Raw genomic sequence first — 23,791 nt, 5'->3', positions numbered from 1 at the left:
AGGTGCCTGTCAATGGCAAAAGGAAAGAGTCTGCACTTGGTCCAGAGGGAATCACTGCTTTATTCTGTGGTCCTGCCCCCGCAGGGTCCAGAGCTCAGTCCAGTCCAGTCCCTGTCCCCGCCCCAAGGGAGAGATCCACCTGCTTTCCTGGCTTTTACCCGGGGGAAAGGAGCTAGAGGCAGGGACAAGCCACTACGAGGCTTAAGGGGATAAGGTGGGAGTGGAACAGAGTTGGATTACATTCCAGTGTTGGAGGATGGGCGGGGAGGAGCAGGGACAAACAGTGATACATTTTTCAAGGGAACAGGGTGGTGCTGAAGAAGCCATTACAAAACCCAATATAAAAATAAAATACAATATAAACCCAAATAATGCACAACAACACAATCCTCTCTTCAGAGGCAGGCAACTGAAGCTTTTACCGTTCAGTGCTTTTATTTTTTTATCAGTTTGTACCCAACTACTTGTTATGTGACAGGTAACAGTGAACATGCAAATGGTAATATATGTGAATTTCGCTTTTTGCTTGAGTGGTATAGTTTGTTTTTGTTTCTGATTTATTTCCTGTTTTCAAGAAGTATGCTAATATTTCCAGGAATGAAACATGTAGAAGCGGCTGCCTTGAGATGAACATGTAAATAAATTGAAATAAGGAAATGCTGGTGGTACTCCAAATTGTTAAGAAATAACATATATATTAATCTGGTTTTCCAAAATCCATACATTTGAAAGCCCTCACGGGAGCTCAGTGTGAGCTCACATTTTATTTCCCAATTCTTCCAATGCAAAAGTTATTTTTAGTATCTTCTTCCATGCAGCAGAAAAAAACCCCAAACAATTTCACTTTGTTTAAGGCAAAAATACTTTCTTATAATTGAGTCACAACTAACCCATTGTGTATTTTAGCTACTATATAGGACCTTTGTTCAAAGACATCTATCGCTCATGTAGTACATCAGAAGTATGAGGAACCAAAGATTTAAGAACGAATTTTATACATATTAAGTTTGTTGAAACACTCAGTTTGAAAGCAAGAAAAACTTCTGTCAGTGAGAAGGATTTAGATGTATAAAGTTTATTTAGACACTAAAGCATAATTTAAGCTAGATCTTTCCATAATTTTGCATTCACAATTTAATGCAATCTATTGTTTTAAATTTTCTTTTTATTCTTTCCTTTATTAATAGTTTGAGCATGCATTTTGTCTTCTACCAACAATCAAGTAAGGTCATTCTAGCAGTTGGGGTTAGACATAAAACTTAGGGGTTAGACAAAATTTTGGGGAGGTTTGTTTATCAGTTAATAAATTAGAAGTGGCTTATATGTTATGGCAAATATGTCGATTACTGATCTTGTTTTTTTGGACTATGATGAAATAATTCTTCTTTACATGTTTTATTTTTGAATGATAACCTCATTTCCTAGGACTTTAAGACAGGATTTGGTATCACTTTAATCCCTATGAATGTGGCAAATGTAAAACAAGTGGATCGGGCTGCAAAACAATCTTTTGAAATAATTACTCCTTATAAAAGCTTTAGGTAAGAACTTTAATATTTACTTTACAAAATATGCAATTAACTAAGGCACTAAAGAAATACAGGTTTCATACTGCAGTGCTGTAGCTAGTTTGGATGAAAAAGATGTTTTTATTAAGGATGTTCAGCAATTTTTAAAAAAATAGGAGGATTTTCTTTGATTTGTTTAGTCGTGTGCTTCATCTGTTAGCTCCTGACTAGGCATTTTATGCCCGTAGGTTTGTACTTTTATGTAGCCTTCTTTGTTCGTTCTGTGCAAGGCCAAAAGGAAAAAAAGAGAAATGAATTCCTCACTTTCACAAATTGACTTCATCCTTAGGAATGATAAACTTCAATAGTGAAATAATGCTGCATCCATTTAGTATTATGCATTTTATTTGAAAAGAAGCTTTCATGTGCTATCCCTTTGTAGAAATCCTTGTTTGGAAGCAGTAAAGTTTCACTTTGGCTGATTGCTGAGACTTGTCATGATTTTTAAGAAAATGAAAGTACGTGCTAATAAAAGCCTTTTGTTAAGTGTTGTAGTGTTTCTTAAATGAAATGTTTTAATGAAGGAGAAAAAGAGATTTCTTTGTTCTCCTGGGCTTGTTAAATGTTAGCAAATACTTTCATTCTCAGTCAACTAGCAGGTAAATTAGTCTTGATCAGCAATTTGAATCTGTTGCTAGTTGGTAGACAGATAGTTCTTTGATTTTTTCTTAAGACGTGACTGTGTTGATGTTTGTTTACTAGTTGATTTTTAAAAAATAAATTTAAATGAAAAGCAAGTATTTCTTTTAAATTCTCAGTAATTTTTTAAATTCTCTTTTTTTAAAAAAATTCTCATTTAATTCTCCATGTTTCCTTATGTCATTCTGTGCTTTTTTTTGGTAATTGGTAACATAAAAGGATTGAAATTAACTCAAAGATGGTACATGAATGTTACAAAAGCTATGTAGCTTTTACTAGCAGTGGCTTTGTTAAAAACAATACTAAAACAGAGGGAGTTTTATTGACTCAAAGTACAAAATAATACATTCCATCTTACGATTTATATCTGTGTGGAGGAAGATTTTTGACTGTGATTTTGGATGTAAATATAATAAATAAGGAGACTACAGACCATGTTTAATTGGGCTTTAAAATAAAGATAAATAATACAGAAAAATCAATTGTTTCAGTTTTACAACAGAGTCAGAAAGAGAGAAACAAGACTGGATTGAAGCACTGCAGCAGTCAATAGCAGAAACTCTATCTGATTATGAAGTAGCTGAGAAGATTTGGTTCAATGAATCCAACAGGAGCTGTGCCGACTGTAAAGCTCCCAGTCCTGACTGGGCATCCATCAATCTCTGTGTTGTCATTTGTAAGAAGTGTGCAGGTAGAGTAATTAATGACAAGTTATGTGGGCTCTACAAAATGTCATATTTACATATCTATGTATGTCCTTGGATTGGCGTGTTTTTTTGTGGTTGTGGTGTTGTGTTTGTGTTTGTTGTTGGGTTTTTTTGTTTTGTTTTTTGTGAGTTTTTTTGGTCGGTTGTTTTTTTGGGGGGTTGTTTGTTTGTTTGTTGGGTTTTTTTTTTTTTTTTTTTTTAATTTTTGAAGTGTTATCCTTGTGGAAGTTTTGAGAAACAAAATGTGAGCATAACTTTTTTTAATACCAAGTCTCCTTATTCTAAAGCACTTCCATGCACAAATGACACCTGTGGTGATTGAGTTTTCTCAGGTGAATCATCTTTCACATTTAGTGGAAATTAAGACACAATAACGCTTCATGAGAAAGGAATGGCTTTTACAAGGCTAGATGCCAAAGAATAAGAATTTTTAGTGTATAAAATTTGGGTATTAATTTTATTACATCAGCACATATTTTACTGCCAATAGGGATGGCTTTTTCAGATACTACTCGAAATATAGTTCTGTCATGTTTTATATACAAATATGTGCTTAAGTGGTAGATTCAAGCAAATAATTTATAATTCTAGGCTTTCCTTCAAACCAATTTCCTCCCAGAAATAGTCTACATGAGACAGCCTACTTTGTTTATTCATTATTATATAATGAAATTAACTTTTTTTTTAAGAGGTATATTTTTGATGCTTTTATTGAATATTAAAGTGTCAAACCCAACTTTTTAAAAAAATAAGTAGAATAAATCTGGCTTCATCACATTTTATTTGTTATCTCAGCAGAAGAGAAACCCTGTGTAAGTGCCTTAGTTAAGTAATGCTCTTGGATTTTCAGGACAACACAGATCCCTAGGACCAAGAGATTCAAAGGTCCGGAGTCTGAAAATGGATGCCAGCATTTGGAGCAATGAACTTATTGAGGTATGTTGTGCTATTCTAACTCTTTTTTTCGATCTTGATACCTACTGTATGAAAAGGAGTTATTTACTGCTTTACTCACAAGAAAACTGAACATGTAACTGCTGAACCATATGGTGCTGTTACAGTAAACTTGATGTTTCTGTGGATCATGCACCTCTGTAATTCCAAATATTCGTTTTGCTAAAAAAATGTACCATTTCTCTTAGTGTTTCTCCAAGTACCCAATATTTGGGGGGAAAAAGAAATAAAATGCTTTTGGAGAATGCTCATGATGAAGGGGAAAAGAGAGGGAACTTGTCGCTACCAGCTTAGCTGCTTGGAATGTTAAAAAGGGATGGTGATAAAAAGTGGTCCTGATAGGGAGGGTTGGAGCCATCAGCGTTTTCTTCAAAACACATGCTACTTTTCTCTAAATTTTAACTAATATTTTCAAATATATAATGAAGTGTTATAGCTGATTAGGCTTGTAAAGCTTAGCTGCTATTGATGGTAGATGATGACTGCAGGCCTCGTTATTCATTTACAGATGACCAAAGGCAGTGACTGAGAAAGGCTTCTGGGATCTGTGGGAAATTTTCTTTAATAATTTTCTTTTTCAACATTTAGCAGCTGAAAACTGTTTAGAAGCTAGCTTCATATAGTTCATACTATTTTGCTAATTTATTCCCTGCATCTCATCCAGCTCTTTATTGTCATTGGAAATAAGAGGGCAAACAGTTTTTGGGCTGGAAATCTTCCTCCAGATGAAGAATTGCATATTGATGACCCTGCAGAAAAAAGGATAGCATTCATTACGCAAAAATACAAAGAAGGAAAGTTCAGGAAAACGCCTTTTCACTACAAAACCAAGGAACAGTTGAATAAGGTACTATAGCATAGTTAAACTTATAATATGTTTTAGATTGTATTGTATCTGTGTGCAATTTGGTCATCTTGTTAAATTGGTGAGAAATTAATTTAGCATTCTGAATGACATTCTAACACAGTTGAATAAAGATTATTTATGAGCCTTTGCAGAAGTCATTGCATGACTGCCTAGTTTATTGTTCCTCCTGTTAGTTTGTTTGAAGGTTATTGTAGTTCCTATGTTTTCTTTAGCCATCAAAATATGGATCTTTATTTTAATTCAGCGGTAGTCTAGGGATGCAAATTTCCACTTCACTTCTTTAGATTACTTCTTTGTGTTGTTTTTTTTTTAATATCATACATGTCTGACATCTCACTTTCAAATACAGTAGATGATTCATTGTTATCAATGGTGAAAATAGCTGATACACACTTACATAGTCGCTTATAGCTTATGGGAAATGAAAAGCTAAAATTCATGATGGAAAATGTATATTCTCTATTTTTACAAAAATAACAAATATTTTAGAGTTGTAGAATGGAGAATTTTAATAATCAATGTCTCTGTAAATTTTGATGTCCATTTGACTGAATTCTAAGGTCTGATGGTTTGAGTCATGATTTTCCAGGGTTAATGAATACAAGAGTTTTAATGCATTTTGCAATTATAATGTATTCAGTTACATGAGTCAAATTGTCTCAAAGGATATGCAGAGATTGTGGAGTTTGTTTTTTGTGGTGAAGGATATATATGTCAAATAATAAATACTGGGAAAAGTTATCAAATTCTCTCTAGAGACATGAAATTACCATGTAATAAGACATTTGTTGCCAGGTAGTTCTAGAACTTTTACTGAACTGTGTTCTTGGTTATCTTGTGCCTCCTGGATGCTTACATGTTTATTAGAACAGCTAAATTTTATAGGAGTAATCTTCATATTATGATTGACTTCTGTTTTCATCATTTATGAAAATTTCAATCATTAACTAAATAAATATTTAATAATAGAAATTTTAATGGAATAGTTTGCTGTAATTGTGTACTGCTTTATGGTTTGGGACCAATCTTTTAAAAGAAGAAATAAGTTTATCATGTTTGTGTATACAAAACTAAAAGGAGACTCATATTTTAGGATGTGGTGAGATGTTTAAATTTCAAGGAAGATGAACACGTATCAAGATACATCTTAAGAAAAAGATTTTTAAAAAATCTTAATATATCTTAATAGTACATCTTAATAAAAAGAATAGTTTGCCTTATTGACTGACTGTGGTTTTAAAAAAAACTACCTAGTAATTTCAATATATGTCCTAGGAACAAAGTTCCCCATCTTTTCATTTTGATTGAACTTCCGAGGTCTGAAATAGAGGTTTTCTTTAGTAGTTTGATGTAAATAAATAGCAAGCTTTTGCTCCAGTTGTGTTTACTCATGTTATCTTTCCCAAGTGAAATTTGTGAAAGCAACATTTTACTGGGTTTGGGTTGATATTTCTGGGATATTTTTATTGTTGCTGCTGAATTTTTCTAGATCCAGGCTATACTTCGTGGTTTCTGATACTTATCAATATTTATGGTGTAGCTATATCAGAGCTGAAAGGATTTGCACCTACATTGCCTGTATTTGTTGCCAGTAACTTTCCAGTTTAAACAGACTTCCTATTTCCCCTCTCTATGATAAGGCCCTGTGTGCTGCTGTAGTCAAGCAAGATGTGCTAGAAACTCTGATGTTACTCTTCAGCGGGGCTGATGCTATGTGTGCCACTGGAGACCCTGTTTACAGCACCCCGTACTTATTAGCCAAGAGAGCTGGACAAAGACTACAGATGGAATTCCTGTATCATAATAAGTTCTCAGGTATTACGCATTTCTTTCTTTTGATCTAATTTTATGTGGTGAAAAGGAGAAGGAAATAATTCAGAAGCAAAATTGGCTTTGCTTTGAAAAATAGTGGTATAGCAGAGGGGAAGTTGTGATGGCATTAAATGTATTTTATTAGTGCACAATTTCAATTGTGTGCAGGTTTGCTATTTTGCTCAGACATCATGATTAGGACTTGTAAAACCCCCAGACAACACAGTGATAAGTCGTAGATCTCATACCCTTAGCTATAGCACAGAAAAAACCCATCATCTTCTCTGCCAATATTATTAGTCTTTTACCAGAAAAAACATGGGTGCATAAATTTAACATATGTCTAAAGAATTAATCTAGTGCTTTTTTTTTTTCTTTAAGATTATTTAAATTGTTTTTTACTCCGATTGTACACAAACCTAGGTGTTTTTTCATGAGCTCTTCTCCCAAAATAAAACTCACGTCTTGAACCTGCAATATGTACTATCCCAGAAACCTCTTTTTCCCATCACAACTTCTGTTGCAGCTTGGAGCAAATGATAAACTTTGGCTCGGAAGTCAACAGTTCTGTTTGTAGTGTGTGGATACTATGAGCCTTTTGAAAACAGGAAGCTGCTCTTAACAGTGAATATATTGAGGCGCACGGTTGTGACTGAGCTTTTCATTTAAAAGTGCTGGACAGTGTCTGACACCATCAGGGGCTGAAAGTCCACATGCAGATGTTGCTCAGGCCAGTGCCATGCACTGGATCATAGGATGCTGAGCTCAGTCAGGTGCAGACATGTAGCTAGGGTGGTTTTTTGCTACCCATGGTCTCTAGTGGTCCTAAGGTAAGAGAGAAGTTTGCTTGTCTTGGCTCTGCCTTTTCTTCTTTTGGCCTTCCAGCCAAGGCAGCACCATCACATTCTTATCTCTAGGGAAAGGGAGCTCAGTACATGTTGGTGATTCCTTAAATTGCTGTCTGCCTGCTGCCAGTTGCTGGTAAACTCTACATAAGTCCTCAAGAGAAACAATCTCCTTCTGTTGAAGTATGTTACACAAATTTCAAAAAGTTTCGTACATCAGAAAACGTGATTTTATATTACCTTGGCAAGCAGTGGTAGACAACGACAACATTGTAACAAATGTGAACAAATTTTTAAATTAATATGTTTTCTAAATATAAAAATCAGTAAGTTTTATCAGTGTAGTAGTAAAGATACTGCAGAGCAACTACATATTTACAGACATGCATTTAGAAATACGTGTGGAAAAATGGCTTTAACTGGTATAACTGAAGATCCTTGGTTTTTACTGCTTTGTCTTTCAATAGATTTCCCAAACTATGATCCTGGTTTTGAAAGTACTTTCTCTGAAGATTCTTCGCATTCCACCTTTCTTTGTGAATTCTTGTATAAAGTTTCTTCTAATGCAGCTAAGCTTCCTACAGAGAAGAAATTAAAAGAAGGTATTTAACTTTTAATTTATGTATTTGAATAACACATGAATATGTATGGTTTGGATGAATTTTATTATTTATCTTCCTGCGTTCCTTTTTTTGAGATAAAATGTCTTTGATATGACATGGCCTCTTGATTCAGTAGACCTCTTTCAGACAAAGAAAATACTGTTTGTCTTGATCTCTTCATTCAGTTGTTGACAGAGGAAGAAGACTGAACTTCTGAAAAATAGTTCAGTTAACACAGTAATTGATTAAAAAAAACAAACAGAAACACTTTTTTGCTTTAATTATATATAGATTAATGCAGAAAAAAAATCTTTTAAAATGCTTTTATTACAGAAATCAATTACAAGTAGTATTGGCTTTTTAATAGGGTATTTCTCAAGCTCACAAATTTACAAAATCTTTCAAGTAGAAATGAGCATCTACAACTCTATGACAGCTTGAGCTTTGTGAGGTGATAATGTATATCTCAGTAGATATATGTGGTCTCCTATGCATATCAGTCTTCTGTTTTTCTTGGTTTTTTTTCTGAGAGGTGTTATCAGCTAATTTTTCCTTTTCTTTCTGTTTGTCTTTCTGCGTTTTTCTTCCATCTAAACAAATAACATGGATTTTTAAACTCTGTGGTGATTTATTATTGAAATTATTGCTCCTAAAATCCTTACATAGCATCCTGCCCTGGTGTATACATATTTTTGTCTGATTATGTCCATATTCTCATGGCATATGCCTTTAAGATCCTTAGTGGACATTAAAAGCATTCTAAAGCATAGAACTCCTGTTTAAATATGCTTTAGAAGAATCTGTCAGTGCAGCTCCAAATTCTTGAAAGCATTGGGTGATAACTGAGCTAATGCTTGATCACAGACATTTCCAAGCAGCTTTGCAGTTCTTAACAAAGATGCCTGTTTCAACAGAGGACTGCTTCTGGATAGACTTTATCTGGGATTGCTCTGAAATTGCAATGAGCTTGTTTGGGAAACAATGTCATAACTGCAGACCTCATTACTACTTGCTCCAAGTTCAAGCCTGATCTTCCGTGCTGTGGGTATCTGTATATATTCATAAAGAAATTTATAAAATAACTCCAGAAGTCAGTGCTTAGCCAAGTGGAGAGCAGATACAAGGAAATCTCTTCTCACAAAATGGCATATTAGTAGTGCAGTATATTTGTAAATACCTGTATAGATCGATGATTTGGCTGAAAGTGCTCACAGAATGGCTTCTGCTGTCCTTTTCAGGAGAGATGCACTGTGGCTGAGCATTGTTAGTAGGATGTCTTAAAATTTATGAGGAAAGCCCCCAGGCAAGAAATTTTGATTGTCTTCCATTTCAAGTCTCTTAGTGGACAGAAATAAAGCTGCTTTGAAAGTTTGTAGTCTGTTGCTTAGCATTGCACTTACCACTTGAGGGAACATACCGTAAATGGAAAGGAACCAGATTTCTCTCAGCTCAGGTCTTGTTCTCTGAAATTATGATTGTGTCTTGAAGATGGTAGATGTGCTATTGTTTGCTCTTTTCGGGGGTGAGCATTTGTTTGCTTTGGTTTTTTATTTGTGTTGAATTACCCATGGGTTTGTCAGGAGTGATATTTCTGGGATCAGCTCTTTACAGATGCATAGGAAGATGGGTTTCTCTGACCATTTGCAATTCAAGGAGACAAATGGAGCAAGGGAGGGAGATTTAATGACATCCTTTCAAAAACAACAAAACCCTGGAATTTTGAATGAGAAACTACTCTTGCCTTCTTGATATTCTTGATACTCAAAATATAAAATATATAATATTTCTTTTTCTCTTCTTTCACTGCATCCAGAACTGTTTCTAAATCTCACTAACATGAAGTAATACTCATATTGCAATTTATTGTGAATAAGTGGAAATACTATTTTTCTTTCTTACTTTCTTTAGGAAGTAATTTGAGGGTTAGAATACTAAGATGTGGGAGAAAATTTCAGTTCCCTCCTCTGCCTGTAGATATTCAAATAAGGTCATGTTAGCTGAAAAATTTTATTTACCTGTCTAGTTTTAGGGAAGAGAACTCCTGTTGAAACAGTTCTGACTTGCTGTGAACTAACTGAAGCCTCTGCAGGCCAGAGAGGGAGCACCATTCTCTCACAGCATTTACACAAATTTGGGGCATTTTTTTAAAAAAAAATTGTTATTTTTCTTTTTTATGCTGTGTGTGGATAGGGCTCCAACTCAGAATCCTGTGAAGCTGTTTAACCATTAGAACTATGTTCTTCTTCAGTGCTAGGAATCTCTGAGGCACTTGACAGTCTTGCCTTCAGCACTAAGGGCTGAAAATTTAGGTGCTTACTTGTTGTCACAGAAAACTGTTACCCTTTGTAGACTTGGCCCTAATGGTTAAAGGGCACTGAAGAAATCATTCCGTGCTGTGAATTAACCAAGGTTTTATACCAACCAGGTGGAACACCTGGAAATAGAGCGTCGTTTTTCATTATGTGTCTCAGTGCAGGAGAGAGCCAACTCTGTGTGTACTTCTCATTATAGCGGCATCAGTGTTTTCAGCAGGGGTGCGTAAATTTTGAGGAGAGTTCTTGTTAATTAACAGCTGTTGATATCAGTGGGAAGAGAGCTCAAATGTCAGTGGTGTTCTGATGTAGTAGATCAAAAAGTAAAACTTAGAGGTTTAAGGGCTCAAAAGTTTGATTTTTGCTTTTGTTTCTAGTGTAAAAGGTTTGTGGAGCCCTTTAAAAAGCCTTGGTAGTCCAAAATTGTCCTTGAGAGTTTAATGAATATTGAAGGAGTGAGCTGTTTTCTGGAATAGGTTCTGGAAGATGGAAGAGGGAAAGCTGGAGGACAAAAAACTCTAAACATTCAAAACCTTAAAATTTGGTGCTTAACTCCTGTAAACCTGTACATTATCAAGCCATTTATCTTTTGCTTATTTTAGTACTTGATGTGTATTTAGACAGAATCTAGGTAGTACTAGACAGGAAATAACCGGATACAAATAAATATTGACAAATAGTACCAAAATATTTATAAAACTTATATAAACCATACAGAAAACAACAGAAAAAATAATTGGCTGAAGTATCAGATAACATAGTACTTGGAAATTGCAACTGTTTTTTTGTTTGATTTTTGTGGATTTTTTTTTGCCAGATCTATCAAATTCTCAGAAGTAATTTGCCAGCTGTATAGGAATTTTGCAACTGTGGAAAATAAATAGAGTATTTTATTTTAGGATCTACTACTTTGCAGTAGTGGAAACAGATACACTTCAGATTTTGTGCTAAGAACCAGACATAAGCTAGAATGAATTCATGACTATTTTCAGTAGCAAATAGATATCACTATATTGTGTCATGTGTTGTATTCATATTTTAGGTCATAAGAGGGAGTAAACATTTAGTTGTAAATAAATATTCCAAATAATCCACTGAAGTTGTTCTGCAGACTTTTTTCTCTACCTTGTATTTACTACTTTGGTAAAAAAAACAAAACAAAACAAAACCTTAAGAAAATATGACCTTTCTATTATTTCTTTAATCACAGATTGCAACAAAAGATGGTGTACTTTGGAAAGTGGCTTTCTGAGCTACTATGAAAATGATAAAACTACCACTCCTAATGGTATGATTGACATCAGTGAAGTTATCTGTCTTGTAGTACACAAGTCAGACTACTTTTTAAATAGAGGGTAAGTTCCTGAATTCATATTTCAGTAAACAAACGGTTCATTTTTTCTTGAATTTTGAATAGGCAGTTTAGGAAAAAAAGCTGGTTTTATTTGTCTTCAAGAAATTAGTGCTATGTGATATTTAGGGATTTTTTTTACCGTGATAGAATGAAAATATTACTGTAATTTAAAAGGGCTGCTTAAATTAGATACCCCTGTTTCTTATTAAATCTGTAATGCATATTTCTCAGTGCTTGGAAGATTACATGATGATAAATTGAACAATTGCTACTCATTTTTCCTTCTGGGATTGACCTGTGCCTCAAGCCAAAATTCTTCTTTTGCTTCTTCCTTCTAATGCCGCAGAGTGGACCTCTCCACAACGCTTCTGGATTTGGTCACAGTGAGAAGTATGGGTCTTTGAAAGCCATTCTTTGTTCTGCAGCTGAGGACAACAGTGTAACTGATGAACATTTTTAGTTGGAAGAAACCTTTTTTTTTTTTTGGTGGTTTTGTGGGGTCTTGTTTTTTCTTTTATAACTCTCTCACATCCCATTTGTACATCACATGGAGAGTGACCTAAATCTGATTCCTGTGATACTCAATTTCTTTAGTGCAAGATTTTTGTTGAAAATATACTTTGTATTTGTCTAACAGACTCCATAGCACTTTCTTTATAGTTTTTAATTGTATATGCGCCTAAAATAAAAATAACTTTCTGTAGTATAATATTTCAACGTTTTAGTTACAAAACAAAATTGTCTGCAAAGAAAGCATAGTTTATTGAAGTAAGCTTCTGAAAAAGATAATGGGGATAAAGGACTTAAACTGCTACAGGGGAGAGAAATCCCGAAACATGGTGATGTCTCAATATACTATCAAATACAGAGAAGCGATCTTCACTATTCTGCAGTAGCTCTCTTGATACCCAGAAAAAAAGAAAAAAAATATTTTTTTCTTCTGTCTAGAAATCTAACCTAATTCTTGCTGCCTTTCCAAATGGTTCCATTTTAGGGTAATACCTAAATTAAAAAACATGCTGGCTGAATACTTCACTCTTTGGAAATAACTAACCTTGTGTTGTGCTTTATCTGTGATTGAGGAATTTTATGAGAAATTTTATTTAGATTTGATCTTTTGTGTAGTGAAACAGCTGGTCCTTAAAAATACCTATTCTGTTAGTCAGGACTAAGTGTTTATATAATTTTCAAAGTGGTTATTGGAAATGATAGAAGTGACTTATGCTCAGTTCTCCACATTTAGACAATATCAGTCTTCAGCATTGAAAGCAAACAGCATACTCCATCTATTTGACATCTAACAAGAGTTTGCAGACAAAATCATGCTGTAAATTGGTGAACCATAGTTTGTAAGTTAAAGACTGACCACTTCACCCTCACTTCAGTGTGATATTTACTTTCCAAATTCCACACCAATTTAAGCTGTTTTGCTTTTTCTTCTTTTACTGTCCTTATTTGTCTATTAATAATTGAATAAACAGGGTTCTTCTGCTTTAATAGTGGTATAATTTTAAAAAGAAAAAAAACCAAGAACCTGCCTTAAGAAAACTTTTAAGAGCTTTTTGAGCTACAGCAACTTCAGAGTATTCATTCCTACTCGTCCTGGTGATGGCAGGTGTTACACAGTGACCCTGCATTTCACCCCAGCAGATTCAGGCTGTCTGACAGAAAAAGCCTCTTCAATTAGAGGGCAGGTGGAGGGCAGGAACAGGCTGGTGACAAGAATAGTACTCTCCATCCTCGACTGTTTTCAGGGCTTCTCATTGTGATAATCCCTCTCTGAGCAGGAGATTAGACCAAATGACATCTAAAAGTCCTTATGAACCAACATTTCAACTTGTTTACAACTTCCCGTTCAGCTAGTTGTTCTGCCGATATTAAACATATAAAAAATATTTTGAATGCATCACAAAAATATACTTGAACAAATAACATGAGCTTGCAAAAGCAAAAAATTCCCTACGCATTTTTAATGACTCTATGCAAACATTTTAATGCATTTTGGAATTATTCAAAAAACTATTACACCATAGCCATAGCCTTTAAACATGTATTATTGACCTGCAAAGTACTTTGATCCTATTTTACTGTAAAGTGGTTTATTATTAGCTGGCCTGTACCTGTAATATTGGAGGAGAAATGCAGATGGATTCCATTCCATATGTATGAGAAAATGAAAAAAACAGTGAAATAAAACTCTTGTCTTTCTACTCATTTGAAGACTAAATACAGCTGTGTTTCTTCTCTTGCTTGCTTTCTTCTCTTCAGGGACATCTTTACATTTGAAATATACTTAATGTCAGAACGTGTCTTTCTATTTGGAGCTGAAACTGCATATTCACAAAGAAAATGGTCTTCAGCAATAGCTAAGGTAATACTGATAATTATCTTTTTCAGTTAGGCCAGGAGCCTTTGCACAAATAATAAAGTGCCATTGTTAGCTTAAAATCTTTGAGAAGCCATTATTGATGAATACTGATCTCTCCTGCATGTAAAGGTTTCTTGTGCAGCAGGAAGAAATAACTTTTGTGATTTAATGTTTGAAACAAGATAATAAAATAAAATGTGAAAGGAATTGAAGCATTATTTTAATGCCGACCTCAAGAACATATTAAATGTGCTGTAGTATAAAGACATATACTGTGTGAATATATTTCAGCTAAGTTTTTTATGGTTGCATTTCTTTTCAATTTATTTCCTGAAACAGAATTCATAAAGCAATACCATGTTTTATACTCTTCCAAATGTTAATAATCACATTACTAATGAAATCAATGGCAGTTTAAAAGCAAAAATGTTTGAATTATAGAGGATGAATGGAAAAAATGTTAAACTGATTTTAAATTTAGTGTATTGGTGGGTTTATATCTCAAAAGGTTTATTTTATTCTTCATCATAGAATCCTATAGATTTACAATATTTTTATTTTTTTTTTTTAGGAGCAGAGGGTTTTTTTTCTTTATATGACTCACCCCATTTTCTTTGGTAGCATTTTGTTCCCCCAGTGGCTGAATCATTGTTAGAACGAGACTGTGACCTTCTTGGGCAGCTGTACTACAAAGATTGCCATAACCTGGATCAATGGAAAAAAGGCTGGTTTGCTATAGAGAAGTCAAGCCTTTATTTTTGTCTTGAAATGGAGGATGCTGAAGAAGATTCCATATATCTAAGGAGATTGCAAGAACTAAGTAAGAACATCTAGTAGTCAGAAAATGTTCTGTGGAATTAATTCACTGTTAATTTCTATTACATTAAAAAAAAAAAAAAATTGGGAAGCTCAGTAACTATTCCTTTATATGTGTCCGATGTTCTTCCAATTCTTATCTAAATATGAAGTTGGTTAATTTCTTTCTGTCTAGTGTTTTTTTTTTCTTACTATTTGGCACATGCCAGAGAAATTTTAAACAGCTTTAAAATGAATAATGACATTTTTTGTTCGAGTTGCAGCAGTATCTTTCTTACAAGAGTACAGAATTGAATAGTAATATATAACCTTTTGGGATTATTGTCTCATATTTTTGACAGGGCAGAAATACTCACTGCAGTACACATTCTTGAGATGATTGACAGGTCTAGTTTTAAAATACTCAAACATACTGGAAAATTATAATTCTTCTGGAAAATATTTCATGAGCTAATAGACTTTTTTCTGATACTAAAAATATTATTGGCTTAATATCATGATGTGGAGAGATAAGAATGTTTCTACAAATGATTTTCTATTACTAATTTTATATTATTGTTTGTAATTATGCTCTGAATCCTCTTTTAAACATATCTCTCCTACTTTTTTATGTTGAACAAGCCAATATGTTGCATAGAAAAATGCATATATTTTGAAGTTTATAATAAAGTAACATAGATAAGATAATTTAGCTCATTATTGATGATACTCTATAAATGCTGACAGATTGTGGACTGTTTTTCAGGAGCTTGCCTAAATGCCATTGGGTTTTCTACTGTTTATTTACTGCCACCTTATATTTGGTGTGAATCATGCCATGAAGGTGGTTTTTAATCAGGAAAGTTTTTATGCCTCTAGGTGTCTTTTAACTTGTGAATACTTTTGATCCTGATTCAGAATTAAAAAATTAGGCAATAGGAGAACTATTCCTGATATTTGTTTTGATGAAGCAACTGTAATTGCCTCTGCCAGAATCTTAAAAGCATGCAAAATCTGTGTATATTATATCTCATATATAAAAATGAAACACTTTTGACTTCCAGCTGAGAATTTGTTTTGCTTGGGGTTTTTAATATTAGTTGTATTTCTTGAAAATACTATCTATCCATTCTCTTTTCTTTGATTTCTGCTTTCTCCAGAATATATCTGCTCCACTGGTAATACGGATTTGTATAAATGAGACTTGAAAAATAATGAATCATTTGTGGGAGTATAGTAACTTACCTTCTTGATGTTTGACTCAGTAAATATAGGTGAGGCTAGGAGTACCTGTGATGCAAAAAGGTCTATATAGCATGCAATGTGTTTATTGCATTATTGCATTGGTATTTAGGATTTTACTCTCTCTGGGAATTAGTTGAAATAAAGTGTGGATTATATATGATGTGCACTTGGAGAAATTAAGTTTTCAGAATTTCAAATTAGTTAGCAGGTTACATTTAATTTACTGGTTTTAGTATAGTGCATGGTATAGTTTCTTAAGCAATGGAACCAAAAGCTATCCAGATGTATTTGCTCTGTTATGTACAACGTTTTACAGGGTGCTTTTTATAGCAGGGATAACATAAGGCAACACAAAGAAGGGTAGCGCTGATCTTTATGCTAAACAGATAGCCTCCATTTTCTTATTGTAAATATGTGCAGCCATTCAGTGAAAAAAGTTAAAGGATTCCAAAATCCAGCTTACTTCTGAATCATGTCTTCTACAACTTGTATTTACAAGTTTAGTATAATAAAACACAGTAGCATGTTCTCACATTAAAAGGTACATGTTTAAACTTTCTTGATAATGTTCTGCATTAGTTTTTCTTGTGGTGTGGTATTTTGGGTTTTATTTCTATCATCAGCAGCTTTCTTTATTTGCAAAGTTTAAGAACTCCGTGCTCCTTTTGCCACTGAAAATAATTTTGAAAAAAACATGTCTATAAGTGTATGCATGTATGTGTTTGTATATAAATATGTGTATGTGAAGGTCAGATGAATGTGTATGTGTTTTGTTTTCAGCAACCAGTAGCATGATGCAAAATGGAGAGAGAATAGACGTCCTGCTTCTTGTTGAAAAAGGAAGGTAAGGTTCCTATCTGAAAAAAATCTTTGATCTGTTTTTATCTTGACATCTTAGAATTATCATTGGTAAGTTCTAGAGTCTTTTCACTTAGGGTTGCTAGTGAGAGAGTAAATATGCAGATTTTTAAAAGGAGGGAATATCTTTGTGCATAAATACATTTTATGTCTGTGGCATGAAATGTTAACAAGCACTACTTAACTAAAAACAGTTTTCCCACTGAGAAAACTATTCCCAGATTAGTCTGCCAATAACAATTTCTTCAAAAGGAACTAGCGCCTTTTACCCTGTGAAAAAAAAGAGTTCTTCTTCAGAGCATTTACTACAAACCTCTTGATTTTTTAATCATTGTTATGTCTCAGAATTCTCTGTATCAGTCTGCCTAGGTCCGGTTTGAGAGGGTATGAATGAGTCCTCTGGTTAATCTTACTGGAGTATCTGATCTCAGTTAACATTATACTGTCTAGGAAAAAGCATACTTACGAGACAAACATGATCCATATCTGCTTCCAAGTAGGTAATATTCAGCGGAGATGACTGTGTCTAATTTATAGTGATAGGGGAGGTTGGATAGAGGTGAGGTATGTACTTCTGCCTCAAACATGGGTACAAATTCAAAGATGAAAGTAAAAATTGTGGAAGATAATTCTTAGTTTTTAAAAGGTTGAGGGTTTTTTTATTTCAATGATAGGTTATTGGCCAAGAGTCTGTCTTAAGTGGTGCAGCATTTATAGTCTTTTCAATACAGCCAATAGTAGATTAATAAATGAAGAGTATTTTTCTCTTTGGCAAACAAAAAAAACCCTGTAGATACCTTTGACATCTATTCAGAATTGGAATAGCTTGTCAGAAATGCATTGTAAGGTGTGTGTTCTGAATTTTAACTCTTTCTAGCATCTTATATAAGTTTCAGAACTGAGTAAGGCTATGCATGTTAGAAGAAAACACTTTCTTGTCTTTGGGGAGAGGGGCAGGATTCTGTTTTGTTTTGGTGGTGGTTCCCCCCCCCCCCCCCCAAAAAAAAAAAAAATACATATTGAAAGATGCAGCGTTAACTTAGCTACATATACAAAACAGGGAACTTGAGGTATCCTATTCAGGGTGCAGTCCAAAAGATGGATATAAACCATGCATATAGTTTCATAGGTATTAATGCTGAGCAAAACTTTCAGCTTCAATTTAGGGTTTATTATTTATTTCATTACAATATTTCTGTTAATTTCTGAGGGTAGGTTTTCCTTGAAGTACTTTAGTAGTTTAAGGGAAGTTCTGAACTATTTGAAAATAATTTCAGCAGGTACGCTGGCTGATTTAAGGTGGACATGAACATATTTAATTTTTCTTCACTGACATATGCCATAAGGAATTTAAATGCATAGTCTTCACATTATCTTAAACATTGAAAGCCATATGGATGTATAGGCTTTGGCTTGGTGATTGTTGTTTAGGATATTACTTCAAAACTGTTCCAGGTGTGCAGTGCAGTTGTATGAGATTGCATATTAAAATGATAAGCATTTTAATGTGTGCGGGGAAAATGATTAAATATAAAATCACCTTTGTCTTTAGACTCAGTTACTTTATCTGGAAATAAAGCCACTAATCCTCTTTGCGCTTCTCCAAGCTCTAGGTAAATTAATATCCTTGAGATGTCATCAGCATCAACTAAATGAAATGTCAAATTTTCTAGGTTTTCCTATTCTCTCTGTTATTTTATAACTGTGCGTGTTTAATGTCAGCTTTGGTGCAGACTGATCACTTGGAAGACACTCTCTGTAGCTGATGACTTTCTTCTTAATTTGTTAGTCACTTAAATGCAGGATAAATTATTAAAAAAAATTAGTAATAATGAGAAAAATAAGTAAAGCAAATAGGATTTTTCCAGAATTAGGAAAAGTTTAGGAGAAAAAAGAACCCAATAACCATAAACCAAACCAAAAAAAGCCACCCCCCTTTGCATTAAAAAAAAAGTAAAGTGTGGTCAATGTCTTAAAGTGTCTGGTTAAATTTTATTAGAAAATATTATGAAAATTCCTTGAGGCATTTTTTCTACTGACTTTCTGTTTCTTACAAATACTTATGCCTCTTTTTCAAGTCTCAGTCTTTGGGATGATTACTTAGAGAAAGTCACACATGTACATGTATCTTTCTCTTTCACACCTTTTCTTTTAATTACTGTAGGTAAAAGAATGACTTCAGTTGTTACAAATAGACTTCTCACTTAGGAATGATTGCATATGCAAGCAAACATTTTCAGAAACTATAAAAACTTCAAGTCTTCTTGCTGAAATTATTCCAATGTAATGAATCTATGAATTCTTGATTCCTAAAAACATAATAAATTTGGAATACAAAAATTTAACATTAATCTGATAGATATCTACTCAGAAGAAGAATTTACAATTGATTTTGGGGTGTAATGTACATAATACTTTCTAACTTGTATAAAATATGAGAATTCAGAGACAATGCTGCCAAAAAAGGCATGTGAGATTTTCTTGAGATGTCTTAGATATTAATACAATCCACTTCTACCTCTTTTTTCTTTGCCTCCTCTTCCTTTACCCTGCTTTCTGCTTGGCACCCTGCTGTTCATTTATTCTCTATATGGCATGTTCAGCTGATGATGTCTATCAGCTCAGAAATAAGAGGCGGCAATCATACCAAGTAATAGCATATCATTAGAGGCTGAAACACACTAAAAGATTTCTGAAACCACAAGACTTCTCTTTTGAAGATTGTTGTCTTTTTTGAAGCTCAGTGTAAATTTTCATGATCATTCTAGATGACTTTTAATTCTATTTTTTTTTTCAGATCACAGGCATGTTAATGCTTGTGTATCTTTGCTAAAGTGAATTACAGAGCACAGCCTTTTTTAACACCTGCTTTTTGCTGAATTTTGTTGCATTCTGATCTCTGTTGGAGCATATTGTCTGGACTGCTAGAACTGTATCTAACTCAGCTGGAAATCTTGACTTTTCACAACACTGTGGTGTATAGTTTTACACTCCAATCAGATGGCTGTTTGCCTCTTCTTGCTTTTCACTTTCATAGTTGAAATATTCTAGTTTCATAGTTGAAATGCTTCTTGACTTCTTGCTAGAAGTGGCAAACCATTTCAAGGTTTTCTGTGTTTGAGGCATCCCTTCATCACACAGTGGTGTCCTCTGGTTTGATCCATATTCAGTTTGGGTTTTTTTCCTTGATCTCTGTATTTTTAAAATGCTTGAAGTGATCGGTGATACTTGACCTCCTGTTGCTATCCAAACAGAAGCTGAGTAACATATTGATGAAAGAGCTACTCCTGTGTAGTTCAGTAGAGGCCAACAGAGGGAACTGTACAATGAAAAGAAGAAAGTTGTCTGAAAAGATCTGTATACAGTAGTTTTTAAATGTATCTTCTATGTGTGGAATTTAATGCAAAATCTCTAATGCTATGCTTTAAAAAAGTGGTTGTGCAGATAGTTCAGTTTCAAACATTTCTTACATTTTTCTGAAATAATTTAAGCTCTCTCTTAGGTGTCGGTGAATGCTTTCAGACCATAATGTAATCCAGATGGTGCCTTTTTTTCCCTGTTATGCTTCTGATGTAGTTAGCTCTTTCTTATTATGGATAATAAACTGTCCCTACATACTGGCCAATTTCTTTAGGCTGATAGTTCATTCAGTGCTTTCTTCTTAGCCCTTTGATGATAGCAGTAAGTTTTCTCATAAAATGCTGTTATGGGCACAAAATTCTAAAATCCAGAATTAGTATAAACTTAAGAGTCAGATGAAAGGACTTGTGCTTCCAATATGATGTACTGGATGTAAGACCTTTGGAAGGGTCCCTTGAAGAAATATTGCTTGGTTACATTTAACAGTAATTTTTAATGGAACATCCATGCTTAAGTTGCAGTTTGATTTTCCAAAGTAATTTCATCTCAATAGTTTCATTCTTAGTACCTCTGTTTTCAGACAGATAAATTATTAGAATCATATGGGAATTTCCAGAGAGCATTGAGTTGCGTCGATGTCTGTTTCTCACTCTCCCTGCCCACCTTGCCCAAAATCACCTAGTACCACTGCTTTCGCATTGCACAGCTGTGCAAAAAAGCTTACAGACATAGCTAAAGCTGGGGGACTACGGGATGGGTTAAAGAGAAGCCTTTGAACTCTTATGGATAAAGTGGGGGCACGTATGACTGCTGGGGGAGAAGGATGTGCTGGTACAACAATAAAGCTGTACAGGGAACAGTAGCTCCCTTAATCTTGAGACTCATTGATCTGCTGCAGTCGCTTGTGCCAATTTAATTCTCTCATTTCACTAAGGCAGAAATCTACGCTGGCAGGCCGCCTTGTTTGTTTGAGTATTTAAATTATTAATTTCTTGGCTATGGACTGTATGTGCTTCACACAACATAGCAAAAATTCTGCCATTTTTTCACCATGTTGTCAGTATTGTGAACTATTTGTTATGAAATGTAAGATCTTTATCAATTTTTAGAACTGAAAACATAACATATGCAGAAACAGGCTATAGAAGGCAGTGCATTTGTGTTGAAGGAATGCATTTTGCTTGAGTCTGTGGAAAATAGTTGGTAATCTGCAGGGTAGATCTTTATAAACATTACAGTACAAATACTTTCAAACATGATTACTTCTATAAGCTCTTTAAATTCCTTGGTTTTGTGCTACATGGGACATTACTGTGTTTCAGCCTGTGTTTATGCTTAGTCTTAAACCATGGATTTAATATAACTTTATATTTTGAAAATGACAATGAATTCAGTGAGAAATGCATGTGTTTCTTATTAATTCTGTCTGAAAATTGCATGAAAGAGATGAACACAGAGGTTAAATCTACAAAGTTATCTCCATTGCTTCATGAAGTTCTGTAGAAGACTTCCACTGTGCTTGAGGAAAGTTCTTTTCTTCTGCTGGAAATCATTTCCCCTTTCCTTTTCATTACTTAATGGTTCAAGGAGATAAAAAATTGTTTCCAATCAAGGAAAAAAAAAAAAAAGTTAAGTTTGTCTGAGATGACTAAACTGAGGACTGCTTTAGACATCTTATTTTTAAATTGTTTTATGTTTTTCTCATTTAAATTTATTCCAGGTGTGTTCTCTGTCAGCCAAAAATTATTGAGGTTTGAGATGAGCTTTCTAAGCCACTTCCATGAGAAACTGACCGAGTTCTGAAATGTGTCTGGCAGTGGTTTAATTTTCTTTTCTCCCTTCTTTGCTTTTGTGGTATTGTAGCGAAAAATGTGTCTCTGATTTGTCCTACTTTTTGATGCCACCACTCTGGAGATTTTTGACTGGGCAAGTATAATTTTTTCAAAAATAATTGGTTGCCTTCTATGAACAATCTAGGTTCCATGATAGCAGCAAAATTTTCACATTGATATTTCTTACCAGCAACTTCTCTTTCATGACTGTGTTGATCCTATGGGACTACAACTTAAACAAATACCACATTTTCATTGCTAATTATTAAGTAGCCTCTTCCTCTGTAACTCAACAGCTCAACAGCTTCTCACGTTTTAGAAAACAATGAGAACATGATCACTTTGTACTTCTGATATCTTTTTTCTAATGTGATGCATTGAGGGGAAGATGGAAAGATCCATAAAATACAAGGTGATCTTTTCCACATAGTTTTGGTATTTCATACATCACAACAATTGATTGACAGGCACATGATTTAGACTTTCATATCTCTATGAAAAATGCTGATAAGTTTATATGACCTTTGAAGTTCAGTATGGTATTTTTTCTCTCCTCCTCTGGTATCAATTCATTGACATGCAGCAGAGTTGCCCTTTTCTTGTTTAGAAGTAATAATATTTCCACTTTACAGTATGCTGCTTCCTGTATATATCGTAATTCTTTGGATAAAAAATAATCTGTTGAGACTTCCATTTATCCTTTTGCATAATACCATAATGTGAATCCTGCTGTTCTGCAGGGGAAATAAACACACAGTAATATGTGTATATATGTACATTTCTAATGTTGGAAAGAACCATAAATCTTTTATAAATCATTGTCCTAACCTCTTCTGATCTGTAAATAATGGTAGGAAATGAGTAGAGTATCATGCAGTGTCATTTTTTCTACACACTTCAAACCTTTTACTTTCCTTTTATGTGTGGCAATAGCAATACTGGAAAATGTGGCAATGTACTCTTTGGAAGGCATTGATTGAGAACTACCTGTTTTGACAAGTCTTAAGGGAACGTTTGACAGCATTGAATTAGGCTCACTCATTTTGCAGCAAAAATAGGACAGCTTTATGCAAATTTTTTTTTCTTAGTGGAAGAGAGAGGCTGTGTTGCTACTATACAGGTACATGTGGTAGTTAACATGACTTTTGAAGTAATGAAGTAAAGACTTCCTAAAAACATGATTCAGTGGGATGAAATACTTCAGTATCATCTACTCTGCTGCTGAATGGCTCAGACTGTATAGTGGATCTTGAGAAGAGTTCAGATCCTGACTGTGTGTATGTAATATATTGACAGCATCCCCGCTTCCTAGCAAGATAGGAATGCTAGAATGGAAACATTTATAAAAGCAAAATTGAAAGATAGAAAAATAAGTGAAATTAAGTATTCCCTCATCATATAAATTGTTCCCTCCCTCCCTCCAAAAATGAAATAATCAAAATAAATATATTTTCTATTTTGATGAAATTGTTGTCATAGTAGTTCAGTAGAGCATTTTGACTTTTCCTAATTAGCAAATAAATGGTCATTAGAGAAAATTGATCTCATACATTTTTTTAAGAAGAAGGTAAGAAGTAGGACATAAGAGAACCTATATAGAAAAGATTGTTTACTATTTTAACACTTTAAACAGTTGTTTATTACACACATGCATATGGTTGGACATACTCCC

At 34.0% G+C, this 23,791-nt stretch overlaps 1 protein-coding gene across 5 annotated transcripts in view; it reads left to right on the top strand.

The window, feature by feature from the left end:
• The window catches only part of ARAP2 (ArfGAP with RhoGAP domain, ankyrin repeat and PH domain 2), a 120,812-nt gene that overhangs the window by 55,586 nt on the left and 41,435 nt on the right, over window positions 1–23,791 (top strand). For all 5 annotated transcript variants that reach the window (XM_040065496.2, XM_058420725.1, XM_040065495.2 and 2 more), the window contains 10 exons: window positions 1,426–1,541; window positions 2,699–2,898; window positions 3,765–3,850; window positions 4,533–4,715; window positions 6,377–6,551; window positions 7,861–7,995; window positions 11,518–11,662; window positions 13,930–14,032; window positions 14,651–14,849; window positions 16,850–16,913. In XM_040065496.2, coding sequence (XP_039921430.1) covers window positions 1,426–1,541; window positions 2,699–2,898; window positions 3,765–3,850; window positions 4,533–4,715; window positions 6,377–6,551; window positions 7,861–7,995; window positions 11,518–11,662; window positions 13,930–14,032; window positions 14,651–14,849; window positions 16,850–16,913 — 1,406 coding nt within the window. The remainder of the gene's footprint in view (window positions 1–1,425; window positions 1,542–2,698; window positions 2,899–3,764; window positions 3,851–4,532; window positions 4,716–6,376; window positions 6,552–7,860; window positions 7,996–11,517; window positions 11,663–13,929; window positions 14,033–14,650; window positions 14,850–16,849; window positions 16,914–23,791) is intronic.

This window comes from Hirundo rustica, chromosome 5 (genome assembly GCF_015227805.2).
Source record: "Hirundo rustica isolate bHirRus1 chromosome 5, bHirRus1.pri.v3, whole genome shotgun sequence".
In the NCBI taxonomy this organism is placed as follows: domain Eukaryota; kingdom Metazoa; phylum Chordata; class Aves; order Passeriformes; family Hirundinidae; genus Hirundo; species Hirundo rustica.
The sequence above is the reverse complement of the archived record's forward strand: the minus strand, read 5'-3'. Positions and strand labels throughout refer to the sequence as shown.